The sequence below is a fragment of the Pungitius pungitius genome, chromosome 10, assembly GCF_949316345.1.
Source record: "Pungitius pungitius chromosome 10, fPunPun2.1, whole genome shotgun sequence".
Classification (NCBI taxonomy): domain Eukaryota; kingdom Metazoa; phylum Chordata; class Actinopteri; order Perciformes; family Gasterosteidae; genus Pungitius; species Pungitius pungitius.
In genome coordinates, this window is record NC_084909.1 from 8,755,257 (window position 1) to 8,774,816 (window position 19,560).

General features: G+C 42.4%; 3 protein-coding genes and 1 pseudogene across 4 annotated transcripts; 3 read left to right on the forward strand and 1 right to left on the reverse strand.

Annotated features, from left to right (window-relative positions):
• Positions 1 to 4: 4 nt before the first annotated feature.
• Positions 5 to 3,310, reverse strand: LOC119228860 (tubulin alpha chain). 2 transcript variants are annotated; one of them, XM_037488829.2, is made up of 4 exons: positions 3,217 to 3,310; positions 1,639 to 1,861; positions 1,261 to 1,409; positions 5 to 1,108 (listed from the first exon to the last, which is right to left on the reverse strand). In XM_037488829.2, the coding sequence occupies exons 1-4, from the start codon at positions 3,217 to 3,219 to the stop codon at positions 131 to 133; spliced, it is 1,353 nt and encodes a 450-aa protein (XP_037344726.1). In that variant the 5' UTR covers positions 3,220 to 3,310; the 3' UTR covers positions 5 to 130. The 2 variants fall into 2 exon arrangements, with proteins under 2 accessions (XP_037344726.1, XP_062421185.1); XM_062565201.1 differs by lacking the exon at positions 3,217 to 3,310 and having other exon boundaries at positions 1,639 to 1,867.
• Positions 3,311 to 5,840: 2,530 nt separating this feature from the next.
• LOC119229060 (tubulin alpha chain-like) lies at positions 5,841 to 10,760 on the forward strand. The gene is made up of 4 exons (XM_037489168.2): positions 5,841 to 5,998; positions 8,803 to 9,025; positions 9,231 to 9,379; positions 9,539 to 10,760. The coding sequence occupies exons 1-4, from the start codon at positions 5,996 to 5,998 to the stop codon at positions 10,511 to 10,513; spliced, it is 1,350 nt and encodes a 449-aa protein (XP_037345065.1). The 5' UTR covers positions 5,841 to 5,995; the 3' UTR covers positions 10,514 to 10,760.
• Positions 10,761 to 11,113: 353 nt separating this feature from the next.
• LOC119229061 (trans-1,2-dihydrobenzene-1,2-diol dehydrogenase-like) lies at positions 11,114 to 12,819 on the forward strand (annotated as a pseudogene).
• A 140-nt stretch (positions 12,820 to 12,959) lies between these two features.
• On the forward strand, positions 12,960 to 19,079 carry pofut2 (protein O-fucosyltransferase 2). The gene is made up of 9 exons (XM_037489462.2): positions 12,960 to 13,193; positions 14,006 to 14,259; positions 14,461 to 14,605; positions 14,833 to 14,943; positions 15,478 to 15,544; positions 15,663 to 15,788; positions 16,070 to 16,250; positions 16,494 to 16,617; positions 17,116 to 19,079. Exons 1-9 carry the CDS (start codon positions 13,018 to 13,020, stop codon positions 17,267 to 17,269), a joined length of 1,338 nt encoding a protein of 445 aa, XP_037345359.1. The 5' UTR covers positions 12,960 to 13,017; the 3' UTR covers positions 17,270 to 19,079.
• Positions 19,080 to 19,560: the final 481 nt, after the last annotated feature.

The window sequence follows — 19,560 nt, forward strand, 5'->3', positions numbered from 1 at the left end:
ATCATTTAATACGTTTGTGAAAACATTTTATTAATAATACTGATATTGATCGGTGACCACAGGGAATGTGTCGCATTCATAAAAACGTTTGGAATATGTGATGAAAAAAGCCCAGCTAATGTTTAGCCCTTTAGTATTCCTCTCCCTCTTCATCCTCCTCTCCCATGCTGTCAGTGCCAACCTCTTCGTAATCCTTCTCCAGGGCAGCCATATCTTCTCTGGCCTCTGAGAACTCTCCCTCCTCCATGCCCTCCCCCACGTACCAGTGCACAAAGGCCCTCTTGGCGTACATGAGGTCGAACTTGTGGTCGAGACGGGCCCAGGCCTCAGCGATGGCGGTGGTGTTGCTCAGCATGCACACGGCCCTCTGCACCTTGGCCAGGTCTCCTCCTGGAACCACCGTGGGAGGCTGATAGTTGATGCCCACCTTGAAGCCTGTGGGACACCAGTCCACGAACTGGATGGTGCGTTTGGTCTTGATGGCGGCGATGGCGGTGTTGACGTCTTTGGGCACCACGTCGCCACGATAGAGCAGACAGCAGGCCATGTATTTTCCGTGACGGGGATCACACTTGACCATCTGGTTGGCTGGCTCGAAGCAGGCGTTGGTGATGTCAGCAACAGACAGCTGCTCGTGGTAGGCTTTCTCTGCAGAGATGACCGGAGCGTAGGTGGCCAGAGGGAAGTGGATACGAGGGTAAGGCACCAGGTTGGTCTGGAACTCCGTCAGGTCAACATTCAGGGCTCCATCGAAGCGAAGCGAGGCTGTGATTGAAGACACAATCTGTCCGATCAGCCTGTTCAGGTTGGTGTATGTCGGCCTGTCGATATCGAGGTTCCTGCGGCAGATGTCGTAGATGGCCTCGTTGTCCACCATGAAGGCGCAGTCGGAGTGCTCCAGGGTGGTGTGTGTGGTCAGGATGGAGTTGTAAGGTTCCACCACCGCGGTGGAGACCTGGGGTGCCGGGTAGACGGCAAATTCAAGTTTTGATTTCTTTCCGTAATCAACAGAGAGTCTCTCCATCAGCAAGGAGGTGAAACCTGAGCCAGTGCCTCCACCAAAGGAGTGGAAGATTAGGAATCCCTGCAGGCCAGTGCACTGATCCGCCTGAAAGGACATTTTGCATTGGTTATTTTAATGCAACTTGACGCACACTATATCGGAAAGTCATATGAAAAGTAACCATGCATCTTGAAACTATAATGTTCTTTCTTCATCATTAAATCTTTACCTGACTGGAAAACAAACAGAACTCTCACCAGTTTCCGGGTCCTGTCCAGCACCAGATCAATAATCTCCTTGCCGATGGTGTAGTGTCCTCGGGCGTAGTTGTTGGCAGCATCTTCCTTTCCTGTAATCAGCTGCTCGGGGTGGAACAGCTGCCTGTAGATTCCTGTGCGCACCTCATCTATGAGACGAATAATTGAAAACAACAATTAGAGATGTTCGTGAAGTGTGAATGTTATAAACATTCTATTTATGAATATATATATATATATATATATATATATATATATATATATATATATATATATATATATATATATATATATATATATATATATATATTTAAAGGAGTTGTGAAGCCATGTATTTGTTACTTCACATTCATTTATACACATTTAAACATTACTGACCAATGACAGTGGGTTCCAGGTCGACGAAAATGGCTCTGGGAACATGCTTTCCTGCCCCCGTCTCACTGAAGAAGGTGTTGAAGGAGTCGTCTCCTCCCCCGATAGTCTTGTCACTGGGCATCTGTCCGTCAGGCTGGATCCCGTGTTCCAGACAGTAGAGCTCCCAGCATGCATTGCCCATCTGGGTACCGGCTTGGCCGACGTGCATGGAAATACACTCACGCTGCATGGAAGAAGGCCGAGGGGCCGGTTAGATGAAAATATTACATCCTGAGATGTTTTTTTTTTGAATTTGAATTTGTTTATTTATTTGAGCAGTACACATGGTGCTCAAAAGGAGTGGACTGAAGCAAGAGCTTATAAGAGCCCACCCCCATTTACCATCCAAATGTTTCACTGTATTTTTCTGATTTAATTTCATGATATGATTTGATTTAGTTTCATGGTTCACAAATCTCATTAAAAAAGGTCAAAGAAACACAAAAAGACGTTGTCTTTTTTCATTGTGGCTCCTCGCGTAAAAATAAAAATCTTTGGTATGACTTCTGCACTCAGATTGGAGCTGATTTGAAAAAGAAACGCTGACTCTTGCAAACTGGTGGCGGAATGTTGAAGCTTTCAGCTGCTTCGAATGCCTACGAGCGAGCCAGCGTTCAAAAGGAAGCAGCTGTTGGATCAGAGTCCGCCCTCTTTGTTTTTGAAGTAGAACCGACCAACGTCAAATTCAGCTACAGGTGAAATGCGTTTTCGTCGAGCCTAAAAGTGTAGTTTCCTCGAGAAAATACAAAATGTGAGCTTAAGGCACTATGTGGCAGACAGGAAGGCCATGTCTGAAGAAGATATAAAGCCTTCCCCCACTTCTCCATCCTGTATCTCCTCCCTCTTCTTGCCCCCTCCCCGTTGTAATCTCTCTCCTCCCCCATCCCGTCCAGCTGCACGGTGCTATGTAACAGTCAGGGATGTCTCCCTCTCTCTCCTTCTCTCTCCACATCTTTCCCCAACCAAAAACTCCCAACAGCTGCAAAATGGCTGCCAACTTACTCATACTGCCCCGGCCAGACCACTCCTCTTTTCTCTGGTTTCTCTCCATTCCCCTTCTGCCACGATTACCCCGGTCACTCCCTTTTAGGCAACATTACTTTAATCCTTCAACGAATACTCGAGACTCCACTTTTTTGATTTCCTTCAGTTGCATACGGTTCCTGCTTTGTCGACCGGTGGAAGTTCCTCAAAGAATAAATGACACAGCGGTCTAACGCGTGTATTGTTTGTCATCTGACCACCATGGTCCAAGAGGGCAGCGATGACTTATGGAGTCTAGTCGTCATAAGTCTCCATCGCAAACCTCATTCTAAATTCTCACCTTACATGAATTCCGCCCAAAACCGCTGTCACTTAAAAGGTTAAAGCTGCTGTTGTATCAGTAACCTTAAACGCCTCAGCAAAGGCCTTATGGGAGTTAAAGAGGCTTTTACGGTTTAATCCATCTAATGTTGAGAAAACAAAGAAAAGGGAGGCTGACGGGGAGAGAGAGGGGAAATGTCGAGGCTATACGTCATCAGCCGAGCTGCTACTCACCATTTTGCCTGCTGGTCCTTCGACTGACGTTGAGGATTCAGATACAAGGCAGAAGTGCAGAGGGGAGGCAGAGTCAGGCTTTTTATAGGCGAGGATGTGGAGGGGGCCAGGCCGGAAACCACAGCGAGCAGACACATTGCTCATTGGCGGGAGGGAGCAGCAGTTTAAAAAAAAAAAAAGAGAGAGAGAGAAGTGGGACGTCCCTAATAGGGTCGCGTCATACGCCCTTCCATTTATGTGCTTTGTCTGTCTTCTTATCCTTGTTTGAGAGTTTAACGCTTACACCCTTTAACAGTAGCGCGCAAAATAATCACCCCTGAAAATATTTCTCAGCACATAAAACACAGTATGTACGTTTAACAAGGCTTGTGATTTGTTTGTTTAATGCCTCCCTCCTAATGCCCCCACATACCCTTAACCTGTACTTAACCATTGACTTAATATCCCCATAAAATTTGAAACAACCAATAAAAGTCTTCTTAGTAACGAAAAGTTAAAGACCAAGGCTTTTATGGTACGTCAAACAAACGGTGCCCCCCCCCCCCCCCCCCCCCGGGACCACAGAGCTGTGATTCATACATCACTGGGGTCCTATTGTCGCTGCAGGCCCCTGTCTGAGTATGAGCTAAACAAACAACACCAGTCAGTGAGTTGTTCAGTCGTTTTCTCTCCCTCGTGCTCTCACAGAGTCACAGCTGAATGGTATATAGGAACTGACATAGGAGCCTTTTCATAACTCACATTCCAGATGGGAGAAGATGGTGGGGGGAGGGGCACAAAACAGAGGGTTTGGTCTGAGTTTCTCCGACGGAAAGAAAAGAAAAACACTTTAAAGGTCCCCAAAAAGACCTATCCGACCACATTTTTGTGTGAGTCTGTGAGCGCTGGAGTGTATGTGCACCTCATGTTTCAGAAAGCAGATGCACATGAAATGCTTTGTTTGCAAACCTACCAGTATACCATTCTGTTTTCACACATTTATCAAGTGCTCCTCCTTCGGTGCACCCTCTTGGCAGAGGAACTAAATACACGTGAACCACGTCCGTAAGCATCAGAAGGGGAGTAAATATATCAACTTGTTTGGTTTCTCTAAATGCAACATAATGGTCAACCACAAAAACATGAGAGGCTCACAATCATGTTGATTTAAGTCAACCACTGGTGCTCTGGTTACACACATTCACACCCAAAAAGTTGTTTAGTTCACGTGTCTAACGTGATTTCGGTCAGAGGTTGAGTCACTGGTTCATTTGGCAGAAGTTCTGTTTTAAAACAAGTCAAACAAATTTCAAGACCAAAGGGCATCCACTGTAGTGGGGAAATGTTGATTCAGTCAAATCTGCTGTTTTGGCAATCTATGAATTCTTCATAGACTTCCTCTTTACTGTCACAAGATGCATGAGCTATTATCTCCGAAAAAAATAAAAATAAAAAGGCAATGACTGTCAGCGTAAAGTCAGTCGGTTTGTGATCGCATGCGCGGCAGTGAAGAGACACCCAGCGGGAAGCCACAGTGTCAAATGCACCACAATTTATTCAGGCCGTGGGACTGATGTGTAACAAAAAGGGTCACTGATGTTGGCTTCACATTCTCATAGCAGAGCTGAAATAGCACTATGTTGTAAATGGAAATGTCAAATTACAACGCTTTGGTTTCACATTTGCACTTGAACCTGCGGCATGTTTTTCTTACCTCGTAGGGGGGACGAGGTTAACGGTTATTATTGTGTAATGTTTTTTAAAAGAAACCTTTTGATCTGGTTTATCTGCGCTGCCATTTATTTAACGTCGCAAGGGAAGCCTGAACCTTGTTGTTTTATCTTTTCTTTTCACTCATAGGTCTTCCGTTGTTTGAGAGTATAACAATTAAAGAACGTATTTTCACTAATAGGTCAACAAAATGCCAGTACTGGTAATAAATAAATAGAAAATATAATATTCGGAGTAGGCCCTGAAATTAGATAAATATGCACATTGTTGAGGACGAGATAAATGTGTGTTGAAAAGGGTTTAAATGTGGGGTTTTTTAAATTATATAATATAATTATCAACTCAGACACAATTCTAATGTAAACAGGAAGGCTGACAGAAATGAAAAAGCTATTTTCGAGACGCGCTCTAGGGTTGAGTAAAAGACAACTTGAACTCTGAACTGTCCACACACGTTTTACTCGTGGAGTGACGGTGGTGAAGCAACTGCGACCTCTAGCTTTCAGACGGGTACCATGACGGCATGTTCAGACTTTGAATTTATATTATGGAAGTTATGAAATAGATTTAAAGAAGAAGAAAAAAAACACAAATTCATTTAATGTCAAGATAAACATGAGCTTTCCCAGGGGAGCATTGTGTCTGGAATTACAGTAATCATCTTAAAAAATGTTCAAATATCCAAACCAAGCCAAATCACCTCTGAAACATAAAAAAAAAAATCAATGTTTGCACGGCATATTACTCTGTACTCTAAGAGTCTCTTCAGCTGCGACACTATGTCCCTGTCAACTTTCACGGTGATCGTTTTTTTTTTTAAATGGCCTCAATACTTTGTATGAGAACACACTCTTGCAGTACCCACGGTCGCCTGCGCGCTCACTGTGCGCGTCCCCGTGCAGGAGACAGCTGGGAGTGGTCTGCAGTGGTACACAGCCCTGCAGCACCACGTCCACCTGGCATTGCTCACTCACTCGCACCACATTGACGGCCACCGTGAGAAGCCACACATAAAAAACGTTTTCTTTTTAAATCCAGCTGTCAAAGGACCTTCTACCAAGAAGCAACTATGGTAAGTATATTTCCAGTTTTAGTTTGAGAGAAACTTCTACTTCAAAGTTCTGTCTGCTTATTCTTCTAAAAAAACAAAGCAAAAACGTCTTTAGCAGTTTAATGTGTTTCCACAGTGTCGCCATTGAGTTTTAAGCATTTAAATTGTGCTCAGAAAAAAAATGTTCCAGATTGAAGGTGAGATGTAGGAACTCTGAACTGCTCCCTGTGTGCCCTCTTGTAGCAGGGCTCGTTCAAAAATAGACCCACTGACTGGCAGTAGAGCTGAGATGGCTGCTGGCCTGCATGAGCAGCTGGTGATGATCAAGAGAGACAAACATTAAACACAGATGACGTGTGTGTGTGTGTGTGTGTGTGTGTGTGTGTGTGTGTGTGTGTGTGTGTGTGTGTGTGTGTGTGTGTGTGTGTGTGTGTGTGTGTGTGTGTGTGTGTGTATATATAATATGGTACCCGTCAAAGGTTTGTCACTTTGTCATTGAATGAGAAAATGAGTCCACATTTTTGACTGTATGTATGTATGTATGTATGTATGTATGTATGTAAGAGTTAAACACAAATGCGTCACTCAGGAAATTTGGCCTGTCTAATGGGCCTCCATCAACTCTGCAGGGCGGACATCATCTATTCCCTCCAAATTATAGAGCAGCTATGGTCAAGTTGTGACTGTGGGCTGGGCTTCTTCTTCTTCCCCCAAAGGACACATTATTCATAGAAAACCATGTGACAAATCAAACAAAGAAAACCTTGCAGTCTCTGTGAGTGAGATGTTACTGGTAAGACTTTTTGACACACGCCGGGGTTATGTTGTATCTATGTCGGGAAGTAGTCTAGCAAGCACAGGCAAACGTTGTGTCCTGTTTGCACAGTGTAGTATAAACACTGCGTGTTAGCATTGTCAGGACTGATTACAAAAGCCAAACTGAATCACATTGTACCGAATACTCTACCCGCCTAGATCAAATATTCCTGATATATTTGTTTTAACTATCAGTTCAAATCTTTGGACCACAATTAAAAGCTACACCAAGCATTGTATGGAGCTGTAGTTCTCTTGTAAGTGAACTCACGTGTCTGTCCCTCGCATTGGGTTTTTCTGTTATGATTGGCCTTATTCATGCCTGCAGTAGCAAAGTTGATTTCAGAATGACTCATCGGAAACACTTCATTACCTTTTGTGGAGCATCAATGTGCTCTCAAATGTCATAACAGCCAGCGCTGCCTCCATGCTGCCCTCAATGATGGTTGCCTGACCCAGCTGTTTATGACATGTATTTCCTATTAAAGCGGTGACAGATGTTTGTTTTTGTTTTTTATATAAAAGTATTTAGTCAATGGCAGCGCATCGGGGTGGTCCACTTCCATTGAGCAAGACCAGTCCATCACCAAAGAAATTTATTTTTTTCAGAATCAGAATCAATAATTGTTGGACATGAGCTTACAGAATTGATCCAAGGCAGCATGGGGAAAAGGAACCCATCTGAGCATGAACGTTTTCACAGTTTTTAATGTGTTTTAATGTTTTAACGCAAACACACACAATCCCAGCGGGGTGCTGACCGGTGTGTGGGTGTCCGTGCAAGTCCATGAAAAATAAAACACTTTGCAACACTCTACTGCACCACATCATGCTATAATCAAAAGTTTCTTAAAGTGGCAACAAAAGAAAGGTCATAGGATCTAGGATCATCAGAACAGTATAAGATGTTCACAATAAAGAGATGGATGGCAGATTTCTGGCTGATGCTCTTGCTCTTGAGGCATGGTGTCATACGTACCGTAATAAACCAAAGCTTGGGTCGTGACAAGATTCCCTTAACTCACCATCCAGCCTCACCTTGTGTTTATGGTGCCTTAGGGCTATTTGTCTGTTTATAGTCTGCCCCTGCCGTGAGAACTTTGAGACTACTTTGTCGACAATTAGTTACTCTTTCAACTTGATTTCTTTCAACTTGAACATGATTTTTATTTTTTAACTTTGGGGACTTCCAGTCTGTGTTTACCCAAACAGTGAGCCTTTGCTGCTAGGTGTCAGGTTAGTATGAGCAGCCTAAAATAGCTTCTGCACACAGCTCCTCTAACCTGGAAACCCTCTTTAGACTGTGTTCCCCAGCTCTCACCAACCAGCGCCTTCCTTTGTCCGTCTGGTCATTGAGAAGGGGAACGCAAGGTCGCGTTATATAGTATGTCACTGTAGGTGTGGAATAATAGGAATTATAGGGAGGTTATGAAACTGGACAGTAATGTCCAGAAGAAAACAATAACTGAGTGTATTCCATTAACTTGATCCCGTATTGCCATAACAACAAATTGATAGCTACCATATTATGAATGGTATGGTAAGATCCAAAAGTTTAAGTTAATCTGTTGTTTCATCCAGGTGGTTTACTTTGATGGCGAAAAAAGTACAGTAAATTTAGTTTTGACTAACTAATCATTCCTATCGCCTTGTAGAATGAATGCTACAGACAGTTGTTCTCTGAAGTCAAACCCCCCCTTTCAGCTGGTGAGGCCTTGCTCACAGACAGTCACATGACACCCAGCGACAGCTGCTGCCAATCGGTTTTACTTTCCTTCCACTTCAGCTTTCTTTACCCCATGAATCTTTTTGCTTCCACCTGGTGGCGGATGTTCTTATCGACTGGTGCAGATTGCGGTTCGCTTAGCTGAAATGGAACAACAAAGTAGCGAAGGCCACGCAATCCTTACACTTCCCTGCATTGCCGCTTTATCTTTTTTCTGTATTTCCTTCTCTTTCCTTTTCTCTGACTCCCTTTTTTTTTTAAACTTCTCTTCCTTCTCGTCCAGCGTGAATGCATCTCCGTCCACGTGGGCCAGGCTGGTGTCCAGATGGGAAACACCTGCTGGGAGCTCTACTGTCTGGAACACGGCATCCAGCCGGACGGCCAGATGCCCGACCACAAGCCCGTGGGAGGCCACGACGACTCCTTCACTACCTTCTTCAGTGAGACCGGGGCCGGGAAGTACGTCCCCAGGGCGATCTTTGTTGACCTGGAGCCAACTGTCATTGGTCAGTATCGGTATTGGTCGGTATATCAGTTGTGAGCCATTCAGGAAGATGGTGTTATTTAACTTTGGGGCACAGAAGAAGTTATTGTGTTCATCCGTCATTCTTCAATACCATTGTCCCTCCTGTTGTCAAAGGCTGCAACACAAAGGTTGTATTGAAATTTGAAGGATTGGTTTTTCTTAACTTTGGTCTTTGACTTTCCCAGATGAGGTGCGCACAGGCACGTACCGCCAACTTTTTCACCCGGAACAGCTGATCTCAGGCAAGGAAGATGCAGCCAACAACTACGCCCGTGGACACTACACCATCGGCAAAGAGATCATTGACTCTGTCCTAGACAGAATCCGCAAACTGGTAAGACACCTACGCTGTTTTTTTGGTTTTCCTTTGTGATGTTGTGTGAGCTCTCTGTGTGTAATACAAAAAAGGGGACAATTATCTTTTAATCTTTTCTTTATGATCATTTACGGCGGTGTAAAGCAACAATTTCCTCAAATTCCTGTCTTTCTGCAGGCGGATCAGTGCACAGGTCTTCAAGGTTTCCTGGTCTTCCACTCCTTTGGTGGAGGCACTGGCTCAGGTTTCACCTCCCTGCTGATGGAGAGACTCTCTGTTGACTTTGGCAAAAAGTCGAAGCTTGAGTTCGCCATCTACCCGGCCCCTCAGGTTTCCACCGCGGTGGTGGAACCTTACAACTCCATCCTGACCACACACACCACCCTGGAGCACTCCGACTGCGCCTTCATGGTGGACAACGAGGCCATCTACGACATCTGCCGCAGGAACCTTGATATTGAACGGCCATCATACACCAACCTGAACAGGCTGATCAGCCAGATTGTGTCTTCAATCACAGCCTCGCTTCGCTTCGATGGAGCCCTGAATGTTGACCTGACGGAGTTCCAGACCAACCTGGTGCCTTACCCTCGTATCCACTTCCCTCTGGCCACCTACGCTCCGGTCATCTCTGCAGAGAAAGCCTACCACGAGCAGCTGTCTGTTGCTGAGATCACCAACGCCTGCTTCGAGCCAGCCAACCAGATGGTCAAGTGTGATCCCCGTCACGGCAAATACATGGCCTGCTGTCTGCTCTATCGTGGCGACGTGATGCCCAAAGACGTCAATTCCGCCATCGCCGCCATCAAGACCAAACGCACCATCCAGTTCGTGGACTGGTGTCCCACAGGCTTCAAGGTGGGCATCAACTATCAGCCTCCCACGGTGGTTCCAGGAGGAGACCTGGCCAAGGTGCAGAGGGCCGTGTGCATGCTGAGCAACACCACCGCCATCGCTGAGGCCTGGGCCCGTCTCGACCACAAGTTCGACCTCATGTACGCCAAGAGGGCCTTTGTGCACTGGTACGTTGGGGAGGGCATGGAGGAGGGAGAGTTCTCAGAGGCCAGAGAAGATATGGCTGCCCTGGAGAAGGATTACGAAGAGGTTGGGATCGACTCCTTCGAAGAGGATGAGGAAGGGGAGGAATATTAGATGGATTTGGCCATTAGCTAATTATTTCAGGGGGGGGGGCAAAGGAGTATTTTATTACGTAGACAATTTTTAAGCAATACCGCAAATTTTTCCTTTAAAGTTTAGAAGAATTCTTGACCCTACCTGAGAGATTTTCTTTTTGTGTAAATTTACAGCGGCTTTATTCATTTGTTTTATCAAAATGACTTTGTTCAATAACCTGTTTGAAAACAGTGTGGTTACTTAATAAATGTGTCCCCAAAACACATATTCCGTTCCCTTTTCTGCTAGTCAGCATATCAATGAATATTTTAATTAATATTTATCGTTTTTAACATCCATTAAGGATTGTTGTACCACATAGCCCATAGTCATATAGAATAGTTGAGTTGTTGCTCAAGTTTTTCTTATGTAATGTAGTTTTACAGCTCATCCACAAGGGTTCAGTAAAATCCACTTAATTAAACCAGCTCTACTGAGAAGTAACCTCTTCCTTGGAATTGGACTTCTGAGAAAATGTCAAAAGTATTTTTCTTTGACTGATTTTTAAGCTTCGACTATAAACAGATAAACAAAAAGTTAATCACGCCTTCTCGGTTGCCTTACGGACCCCGAATCCTGATGACTACGAGGTAACGTTTTAACAAAGTAACGTTATATTTCAGCTGACGTTACGTCCCACGCACACGTTGCATAACGTGAAATGAAAGAGCGCGTCGGAGTCATGTAGGTAAAGTCTGACCGGACCGGTTTCATGTTAGAAAATATGTGGCCGATAAACAGTGGAAATTATTAGATTAAAAGTAATTATTATGAGATCATAGTTATGAGATAAAGTCGAAATTATGCTACGATAAAACATGCGCCTGCGCAGGCTCCTTCATAGTTCCGTTCAGATATTCACATATTTCAATAGCATGTCCAGCTATGCCTAAAAACTTATTACAAACATATTTAATAACCTCACTGTTAGGAATGGTAGCGTGATCACAATTATATTTTCGACTTTCAGTGTTGTTCCTCGGATAGTGGCAGTCGCAGCAAGGGACCTGAAGCATGCCAAAGAATTTGCCAAAAACACAATATCCCTGGAACATATGGCAGTTATGATGACTTGGCAAAAGATCCAGACAACGGTGGGTTCTTCTGCCCCGTTTGCCATAATGGTCTACATGCAATCAAATACAACTGGATTCTACATGACATTTGTAATTAAGTGCTAAGTAATGTTGCAAAACACTATTCTGTCGTTCCCCTTCTCTATAGATGTGGTGTGCGTTGGTACCATCCACCCTCATCACCTGACTACTGGCAAGTTTTTCATGAAGTCCATTAAAAACATGCTCATTGAGGAACCTCTGGCCATGAATTCAAGGGAGGTGCAGGAACTCATTGCAAATGCTGAAATAAACAGGGTATTTCTCATAGAGGTGACAAAATATATATATATATATATGTTAAGAGGGCTGATCTGGGGGCTCCACTCCACAGGAGGCTGAGAGAAAGCTGGGAGGAGGGGCACTGCTGAACCTGGGCATCACCTGTCTGCAGTTGGTACAAATGGTTTTCAATGGCGAGAGGCCAGAGTCCATCCAATCCAGGAGCCCCTGCATAGACACAGGTAATAGTCTAAAAGAAGTCAGTCTTTCCATGGATATGTTTCATGTGGATGACATGCTATATTTTCTAGAATCTTCTACAATAACCATAACACCTACTCTAATATAAATCTGGAGGTTTTCTTATGTACACATTTATAAAAGATCTCACTTCAGCTCTGGGCCAGGTGTCGATGGAAGAGCGGATTTGGTCCTTAAGTTCCCCCGGAAACGGACCGGCCACATTGCACGTGCTCCGGGCAGGAGAAAATACCACACTTATAAGCTGCTCTGATGCATGAAAAAAAGAACAGCTGGAGCATTTACAATTCATCTGATTTTGATTTATTTTATAATATTTATTTATTAGGTCTATTCAACCAGGGAACTTTATAAAACAGAAAATTCAAATATGCGGCCTCTTATTTGTGATTGCTTGATCCCCAGGACTAAAGGAGAGTCCGGGAATGACGTTGGCTCATTCCAGTCTATTGGCAGAAATGATCGATGAGGCCAGAAGACAACTGGGAGTGGTGTATGATCAGCACAACATCCAGTGATGGGTTCTCAGGAACGTCAACATTTAGATTGTCCAAATCTGTTTCCTTTTGAAATACAGCATAGGACCCAAAAACCAAAGCTGCTACTGTCTTAGTAATTTTATAATACTGTCTATATGAAAAAACCTGATCAACTGTTTTAATTGTCATTATTGATTTCATCTAGTCTCCCGGTGTTTTCTTTTGATAATAAACTCGTGAAAATCGATCTGGTTTGTTTCTCATGGATTAATCTCTTGGTTTGTTTGTCGTGGATTAAAGCATACTGGCTATGACGTTTCTTTCAGCGTGCCTGTTCCTCCCTGGTTGCTGGGCAACTAGACAGACGCTACTCGAGCCTTCCGGAAGTGCGTGGCTCTGAGGAAACATGGCGCACAGAGCGGGGCAACCACCAGACCTATGCATCGCTTCAATCTATTCGTTTACTGCATTTTATAGTTCGATTTTCGTCGCGTTTGCAGCTCTTGAAATAGCAAACGCCGACAGTGCGTTCAGTGCCAGCCGCACGGCTACTGCGCCCGTCGCTGCCGCGAGGGATCTGCGGTGAGTTTCACGTTCGCTGTTAGCTAGCGAAATGACCGTATGCTAACTGTGGAGTGGTGGTCTCTGTTTGTACGTTACAGCTTTAAGTTAAGGCCACACGGGTACTCCGGTAAGGCGGTATGGATTGACTTCTCCGTCCCATTTTGCTTAACTCAACCGCTTGTGTCGTAAAGCCATGCTGCCGTAAAGAGGTGTAAGAGGTGTAACGACGTCAGTTAAAGGAGCTCTTTCGTGCTAGAAATACACTGAGTAGAACTAACGTCATATCGTAATACAATTGGCAAGACCCTATTGCGTCGTATTCAATTTTGGCGTATATATGACTCATTATGCAGCACCAGAAACTATTTTTGCCTATGTAGAAAAACACCATTCATTTAAACATTTGCAATATGTAAATAACAAGACCATAAATATAGCTCTGATTCACTCTACTTCGACATCTCGGTATATTATGTTTTGACACTATTTTGTTTGTGGAGTTGTTAGAATATATATTTTTTTCATGTCACACATTATCCATCAGAGAACCTCCCGAGACTACTATATTTAAACCACAAGCTAAACAAAAAAAGCTTCTTAAAAGCTTCTTGAAACGCATCATCTATGACCAATATAGTCCCTAGTTAGTTAGTTGTACACATTATTATCTTATCATGATCCATTATAAGTTGGACCCAGGTTGGCCTTAATTACGACTTGATGTGGTAGGTTTCATAGCCCTGACGCTTGGGGTCTCTGAACAAAGAGCTTGATCGATGTATTGTGTGGCTTTTCCGAAACATGTCATGTTATCTTTCCGGTGATCCCAGGTACCTTTTGTACGACGTGAACCCCCCGGAGGGTTTCAATCTGCGGAGGGATGTCTACATCCGCATGGCCTCCATGGTGAAGACTTTGAGGAAGGAGGGGGATGACTGGGTATTGGTGCTGCCCCCATGGGGTCGTCTCTATCACTGGCAGAGCCCCAACGTCCACCAGGTTCACATCCCGTGGGGGGAGTTCTTCAGCCTCACGAGCCTGCAGGCCAATGTGCCTGTCATTGAGTATGAGGAATTCATTGCGGGTGAGCTTTTCATCTTGGTGACCCAGACTAGATTTACAGTCGAAACCTCATTATTATTTCTCTATTTTTTTAAATAATTGAGTATTTTTTAAATAATAACTATAATTTATTGTTTTTCAATAAATATGAATTGTTTATTCTTTACAATGCACGCACATCCACCACTTTTTATTCAGCTAAAAGTGACTCCTTTTAATGTAGAAAACGGAGGCCCATTCATAGACCAGGTTCTGGTACTGCAAAACTACGCAGAGGGATGGACCGATGGGAAATGGGAGGAAAAGGTTGATGAGCGGCCGTGCGTTGACAAGTTGATGTACTCCAAAGATAAACAAGGTTACTACAGGTAAACGCAACAAAGCCCAAGATGTAGTTTATTTACAGTAGCAATGTAATATATTATGTGACATTCTTATAGATTGAGTCCAGAGAAAGTATTTGAAAATAAAAGAACTTTGTAGAGCCTCCTCAGGAAGTGATTCGCTCTCATTCGCTCTGTTTTCATATGAATAATCGTTTTTTGTACTCCTCTCCATCCATCACCGACTGCATTGTTCTTGTTGTGTTTCCAAGGGGCTGGTTTTGGGGCTACGAGGAGACAAGAGCTCGGAACGTAACGTGTATATCAGCCCAAGGCCACGCCTCGATCATGGCCCCAGTTCTTCAGAAAAACATCACGGGGACGTGAGTCTATAGAGCAACACGTTGATATAAAATGCATAATAAACACATATGTGAACAGTGTAAAATGTGACTCTCGGGAATGCATCTAAATTCAGCTTTTTTTAGTTTGCCCTGGGATTGATAAATATCATTAAAACCGTGTTTGCTTTTTTGTCTTGAATTATAGCATGGCACCTCTTTTTTCATTAACCTACAATTGGTTTCTGTTTTCATTGAGCCCTGCGGTTTTCGCTACTGAAATTAATCTGAAAGCTACTAACCACTGAAAATGTCCCTGTATCCGTCAAACGATAGATGCATCTAGTTGATGACGTTTATTAACAAACTACTAAAATGACAGTTTAACATAAAAGGGATCCAATGTACCCAGACTTATCAATCAATTGCTGAACGTATTAAGCATCCTCAAAAAGACTATATGAGAAATAGGATCGGGCTTCATTGTTATCTAGGTGGGGCGATGCTTACACCTTGAACTTCTCATAGATCACCCTGTCGTGGATAAGAATTGTTTCCTACTGTGATTTCTTGCAGATCAGTTATGCTTGACCGAGCGGAGACCCTTCTTCATGATCACTACGCCGGAAAAGATTACTGGGATGTGAGTCAATGGGCTAATATCACACCTGTTTAGTAATGTTGGTTGTAGGTAATGGATGGCATATCTTTTCTCGTAACTTGATGTTGAGAGTCTCTGCAACTGTCTTTGTTGAATACAGACCCGTCGCAGCATGGTTTTTGCCAAGCACCTGAGACTTATTGCAGATGGGTTCAGAGAAAAGTACCTGAACTCTACAGATGACAGAGACCATACCGTTTACAGTGAGGATTGGACCCGCATGAAAGTGAGTGAGCATGATAATGTGATTGAACAGGTGGATATGAGACTGGCGCAGTCAAATATGTGAGTGTGTGACCTGGCTCTTACGTATTTGACAATTATTTGAATTTTTTGGCACCAATTTAATCACCAGATCCCATCAGTCAATTACACCCACAGTTTTTTTAAATTATTGACAAATATTGTGATCACCTAATTCTGAAATGAGAAATCTCAGCCTTTTTGGTGAAAAAATCTTAAGCAGTAAGTACATGTGGGTTTGTTGTGTCTTTATTCTCTCCCCAGGCCAAGCTAGGATCCGCTAAAGGTGGCCCATATCTGGGAGTCCACCTACGCAGGAAAGACTTCATCTGGGGTCACAGAGAAGATGTACCAAGCCTTAAGGGGGCAGTGCTAAAAATGCGCAGCTTGATGAAGAAGCATAAACTCAACACTGTGTTTGTTGCAACGGATGCAGATGAGGAAGGTAATGACATTCAGAGACAACTTACCAATCATTTTACATTTTAATTAGGGACCTTTTTTTAAATCTTAAACCATTTTAAACAGGGACACAATAACCAAATAACCACGTATTACAATCAGAATAATTCTGTAATAAGAAGACCTATCAGTAGAAATAATATCAGTAAGCATTGATAGCATGTACAATATAATCTTAGTCACAATAAATCCCTCTTCACCCAGTTTAATCAATATCATTTTGTAGAATTAAGGGAGCTGAAAGGGTTGTTGCCAGACATGGTGCGGTTTGAGCCTTCCAGAGAGGACCTGGAGCTGTTGAAAGATGGAGGCGTGGCCATCATTGACCAATGGATATGTGCCCATGCGAGGTAAGTTAGTTGGCCTAGTTTTTATGTATTCATTACATGATGGTTAACACGACTGATGTTAGCAGTTAGTTGAAATCATCGCATTGCCTAAATTCAGCTCCACAGAGCTACAAATGCGGCTGGAGATACGCATCGCATTATCATTTTTTAGTCTTGTGTATAGGTTCATTGATAATAAAAACAAAAAAAGCTCAAATCAATGTGAAGGAACTGCATTATCATTTAAATGTACAAAATTGATTTACCTCACCAGAATACGTGTATTTTGACTCACACATGTAACTATTGAGAACACTTCTTGTCGTTAACCCCGAAGGCCTATTTGGAAGCCAACACCAAATAACTCTCAGCTTTGTCATTACTTCACTTACCCAAGGAAACAATGCTGCTCCGTGACATTCTGTGAACGCGTGGGTCGTGCTCTCTTGTTTTTCCACTGTTCACGTCTCTTGCATCACAGTTACGCTTTTTTTTTATTTGTCCACTTATCGATTTCAGGTTGTTCATAGGAACGTCAGTGTCCACCTTCTCTTTTCGGATCCATGAAGAGAGGGAGATCTTGGGTTTCGACCCCAAAACCACATACAATCGTTTCTGTGGGGACACTGAAAAAGAATGTGAACAACCCACACACTGGAAAATAGTGTTTTGATGTGTTGAATTACTTCCCTGACACACACAAGTGCCAAACGCAGTGTTAAAAGTTACTTATATTTGTATGGGATATACAACATATTTGAACTGTTTTATGGTGAATTTTTTCACTTTTAAAGGTTTCAGAGTTGTGCAATCAACCAGCCTCAGACAAGACTGGGATGCCAAACATATATTACTGCAATGTTCAATAAATCTGCAAGTATTTTTTGGGTTGAATGTGGATCCTTCATGACAGCCTGGTATTTTACAAAATACTTTTTTTCCAGTTCCACTGGTGAGAAAAAAGTGTCTTATAATGACTGCTGTAAAGAAATGTATGGAAGTATTCTCATTTTAACATTTTGTGAGATTAGAAAATGTTCTAATGTTCTATGTATTTAACTGAGCAGGTGTTGAAGGGAGTTCATCCCAAGCTTCTCTATGCTGAGCCAGTTCAGCCTGACGTGCATGTTAGTGCTCTCGAACCAAAGGTTAGCACATTGCCACCGATCTGCACTGTGCTCATTCAGATTAGACTAGCACAATTAATTTGCTCTGAATTTGGAAACCAGCACCTTGAATATACAACTTTGTTTATCAAAGATAACACCGCATAAGTATAAAGGAGCATTCAGAGGTCATGTCCACATAATGAAGATAATGTTTTCTTTCTTAAGTTTCTTACCAAAAGTGTACGTTTAAGTATGTAAATGTTAGTTCTAAATACATTTTGAATGCATTTTTTTCAAAGCTTATTTTCTAGTTTCTTCAGTCTTTTTAAGCACTGCCATTTGATGGATTAGCGAAATTGCATTTCATCACCTCAATCTTGTGCACTTGCCCCGTGCCTTTGCACAACATACACATATCAAGTTGGTCTGTTCACTAAAACACTGAGCAATAGTGATACCAATGGTAAAAAAATAAGAATAAAGAACCAGAAAGAAGCTAGAAAATACCAGTCCACATTATACTTGTGGTTCCATCCTATGTCTGTGTTTGTGTGAAAAAATGCTATTTCCTTTATTTCATACTTGTATGTTGTACCAGTATCTAGAATAGTTTTGTTGTACTACACTACAATATTATTTCCTTTGGAGAAATAGGAAATATGACGGACATTGTAAATAACAATATCAAGTCTGAGAAGCCACAAAGCAGGCCCCATGTCTTATAGACAACCCTCTTTATGTTTAATTTCTGCCGATGCCTGCATTTTGATTAAAATCTGTCTGGCATGCAATGTTGTCTCAGGACTTGCTTTGTACAGTAGTTGGGTTGTTTTGATGTTGAATAAAAAAGCATTAGTCATTTTGTTTGCTATTATATATTTGTATCTATCTTTTTTAATCTCAACCAAATTAAGTCAACATCTGAAATGTAGGAATTATGTGGAAACTTTATTGACATAGACGTTCTTTTTACTCAAGTCACAAGATAATTTAAATTTTGATGATGTATATCCCTGTCATTAAAATATTCCCTCAAATGTATAATTCCCAATAATGGGGGTGTTGTTGATCATATGTATTTAAGATACTCACTTAACAGTGTGAATCCAAATACAAGTGTTCTTAAGGTAGTTTACAAATATTAACCTTTCACAAAACTCCAATCCCAGATCCAACATTAAGATAGTCATTGAGAACATAATCAGAGATTTCTTTTATCCCTCCATATGTCTTGGTAGTCATCCTTTTACATTATGTGTTATGCTCTCTCTCCCTTCTATTTCCCTGTGTTAGTTTTTCACACGGTTTAGTAACAGCAACTGGGTGAGCTCACCCATTCTTTTCACCCATTCACATCAAAATGGGAAAACTGGCAGAACAACCTTGTTAATACAATCTTCATTGGTGCGTATTACAACAGTGTCATGTGTCAATCTTGTTTGGTCCAACCCTAAAACCTCTTTTGTTCCGCAAATAGCATGCTGATGGTAACACATCTTACTTAACCTAATGGTACTATTGTAAAAGAATGTCCAGGGACTTAAGTCATAATTGTGTCTCCTAGTCCAGATTCCATTGTCAATGGTAAATGTCATGTCATTCAGCAGTATCAGTATGAGCAGTGGTATTTATGAAGGCCTGTGGATGCACAGGGTATATGTGGAAAAAGGTAGGGTAAATAACAGGGTAAATAACTTCCGCTTCAGCTAAATTCCATTCGTGTTGCACAAAGCTGTTTTTGTCTCTGAATTCTTGACCCATCTTTTGTAGTTGTGTTTTAATTTTATTTATTTATTCTCTCTATACATTTACTTTGGTTATTACCACTACTATTTTTCTTCTGGTGTGTTGAAAC

Coding starts and splice junctions, on each gene's coding strand:
- LOC119228860 (XM_062565201.1), bottom strand. CDS start 1,867: ATGCAGCGTGAGTGTATTTCCATGCACGTCGGCCAAGCCGGTACCCAG. Junction 1,410..1,638: donor CCTGGAACCCACTGTCATTG/GTCAGTAATGTT, acceptor TTCGTCTCATAG/ATGAGGTGCGCACAGGAATC. Junction 1,109..1,260: donor TGGACAGGACCCGGAAACTG/GTGAGAGTTCTG, acceptor ATGTCCTTTCAG/GCGGATCAGTGCACTGGCCT.
- LOC119229060 (XM_037489168.2), top strand. Junction 9,026..9,230: donor CCTGGAGCCAACTGTCATTG/GTCAGTATCGGT, acceptor TGACTTTCCCAG/ATGAGGTGCGCACAGGCACG. Junction 9,380..9,538: donor TAGACAGAATCCGCAAACTG/GTAAGACACCTA, acceptor GTCTTTCTGCAG/GCGGATCAGTGCACAGGTCT.
- pofut2 (XM_037489462.2), top strand. CDS start 13,018: ATGGCGCACAGAGCGGGGCAACCACCAGACCTATGCATCGCTTCAATC. Junction 14,606..14,832: donor GATAAACAAGGTTACTACAG/GTAAACGCAACA, acceptor TGTGTTTCCAAG/GGGCTGGTTTTGGGGCTACG. Junction 15,545..15,662: donor CCGGAAAAGATTACTGGGAT/GTGAGTCAATGG, acceptor TGTTGAATACAG/ACCCGTCGCAGCATGGTTTT.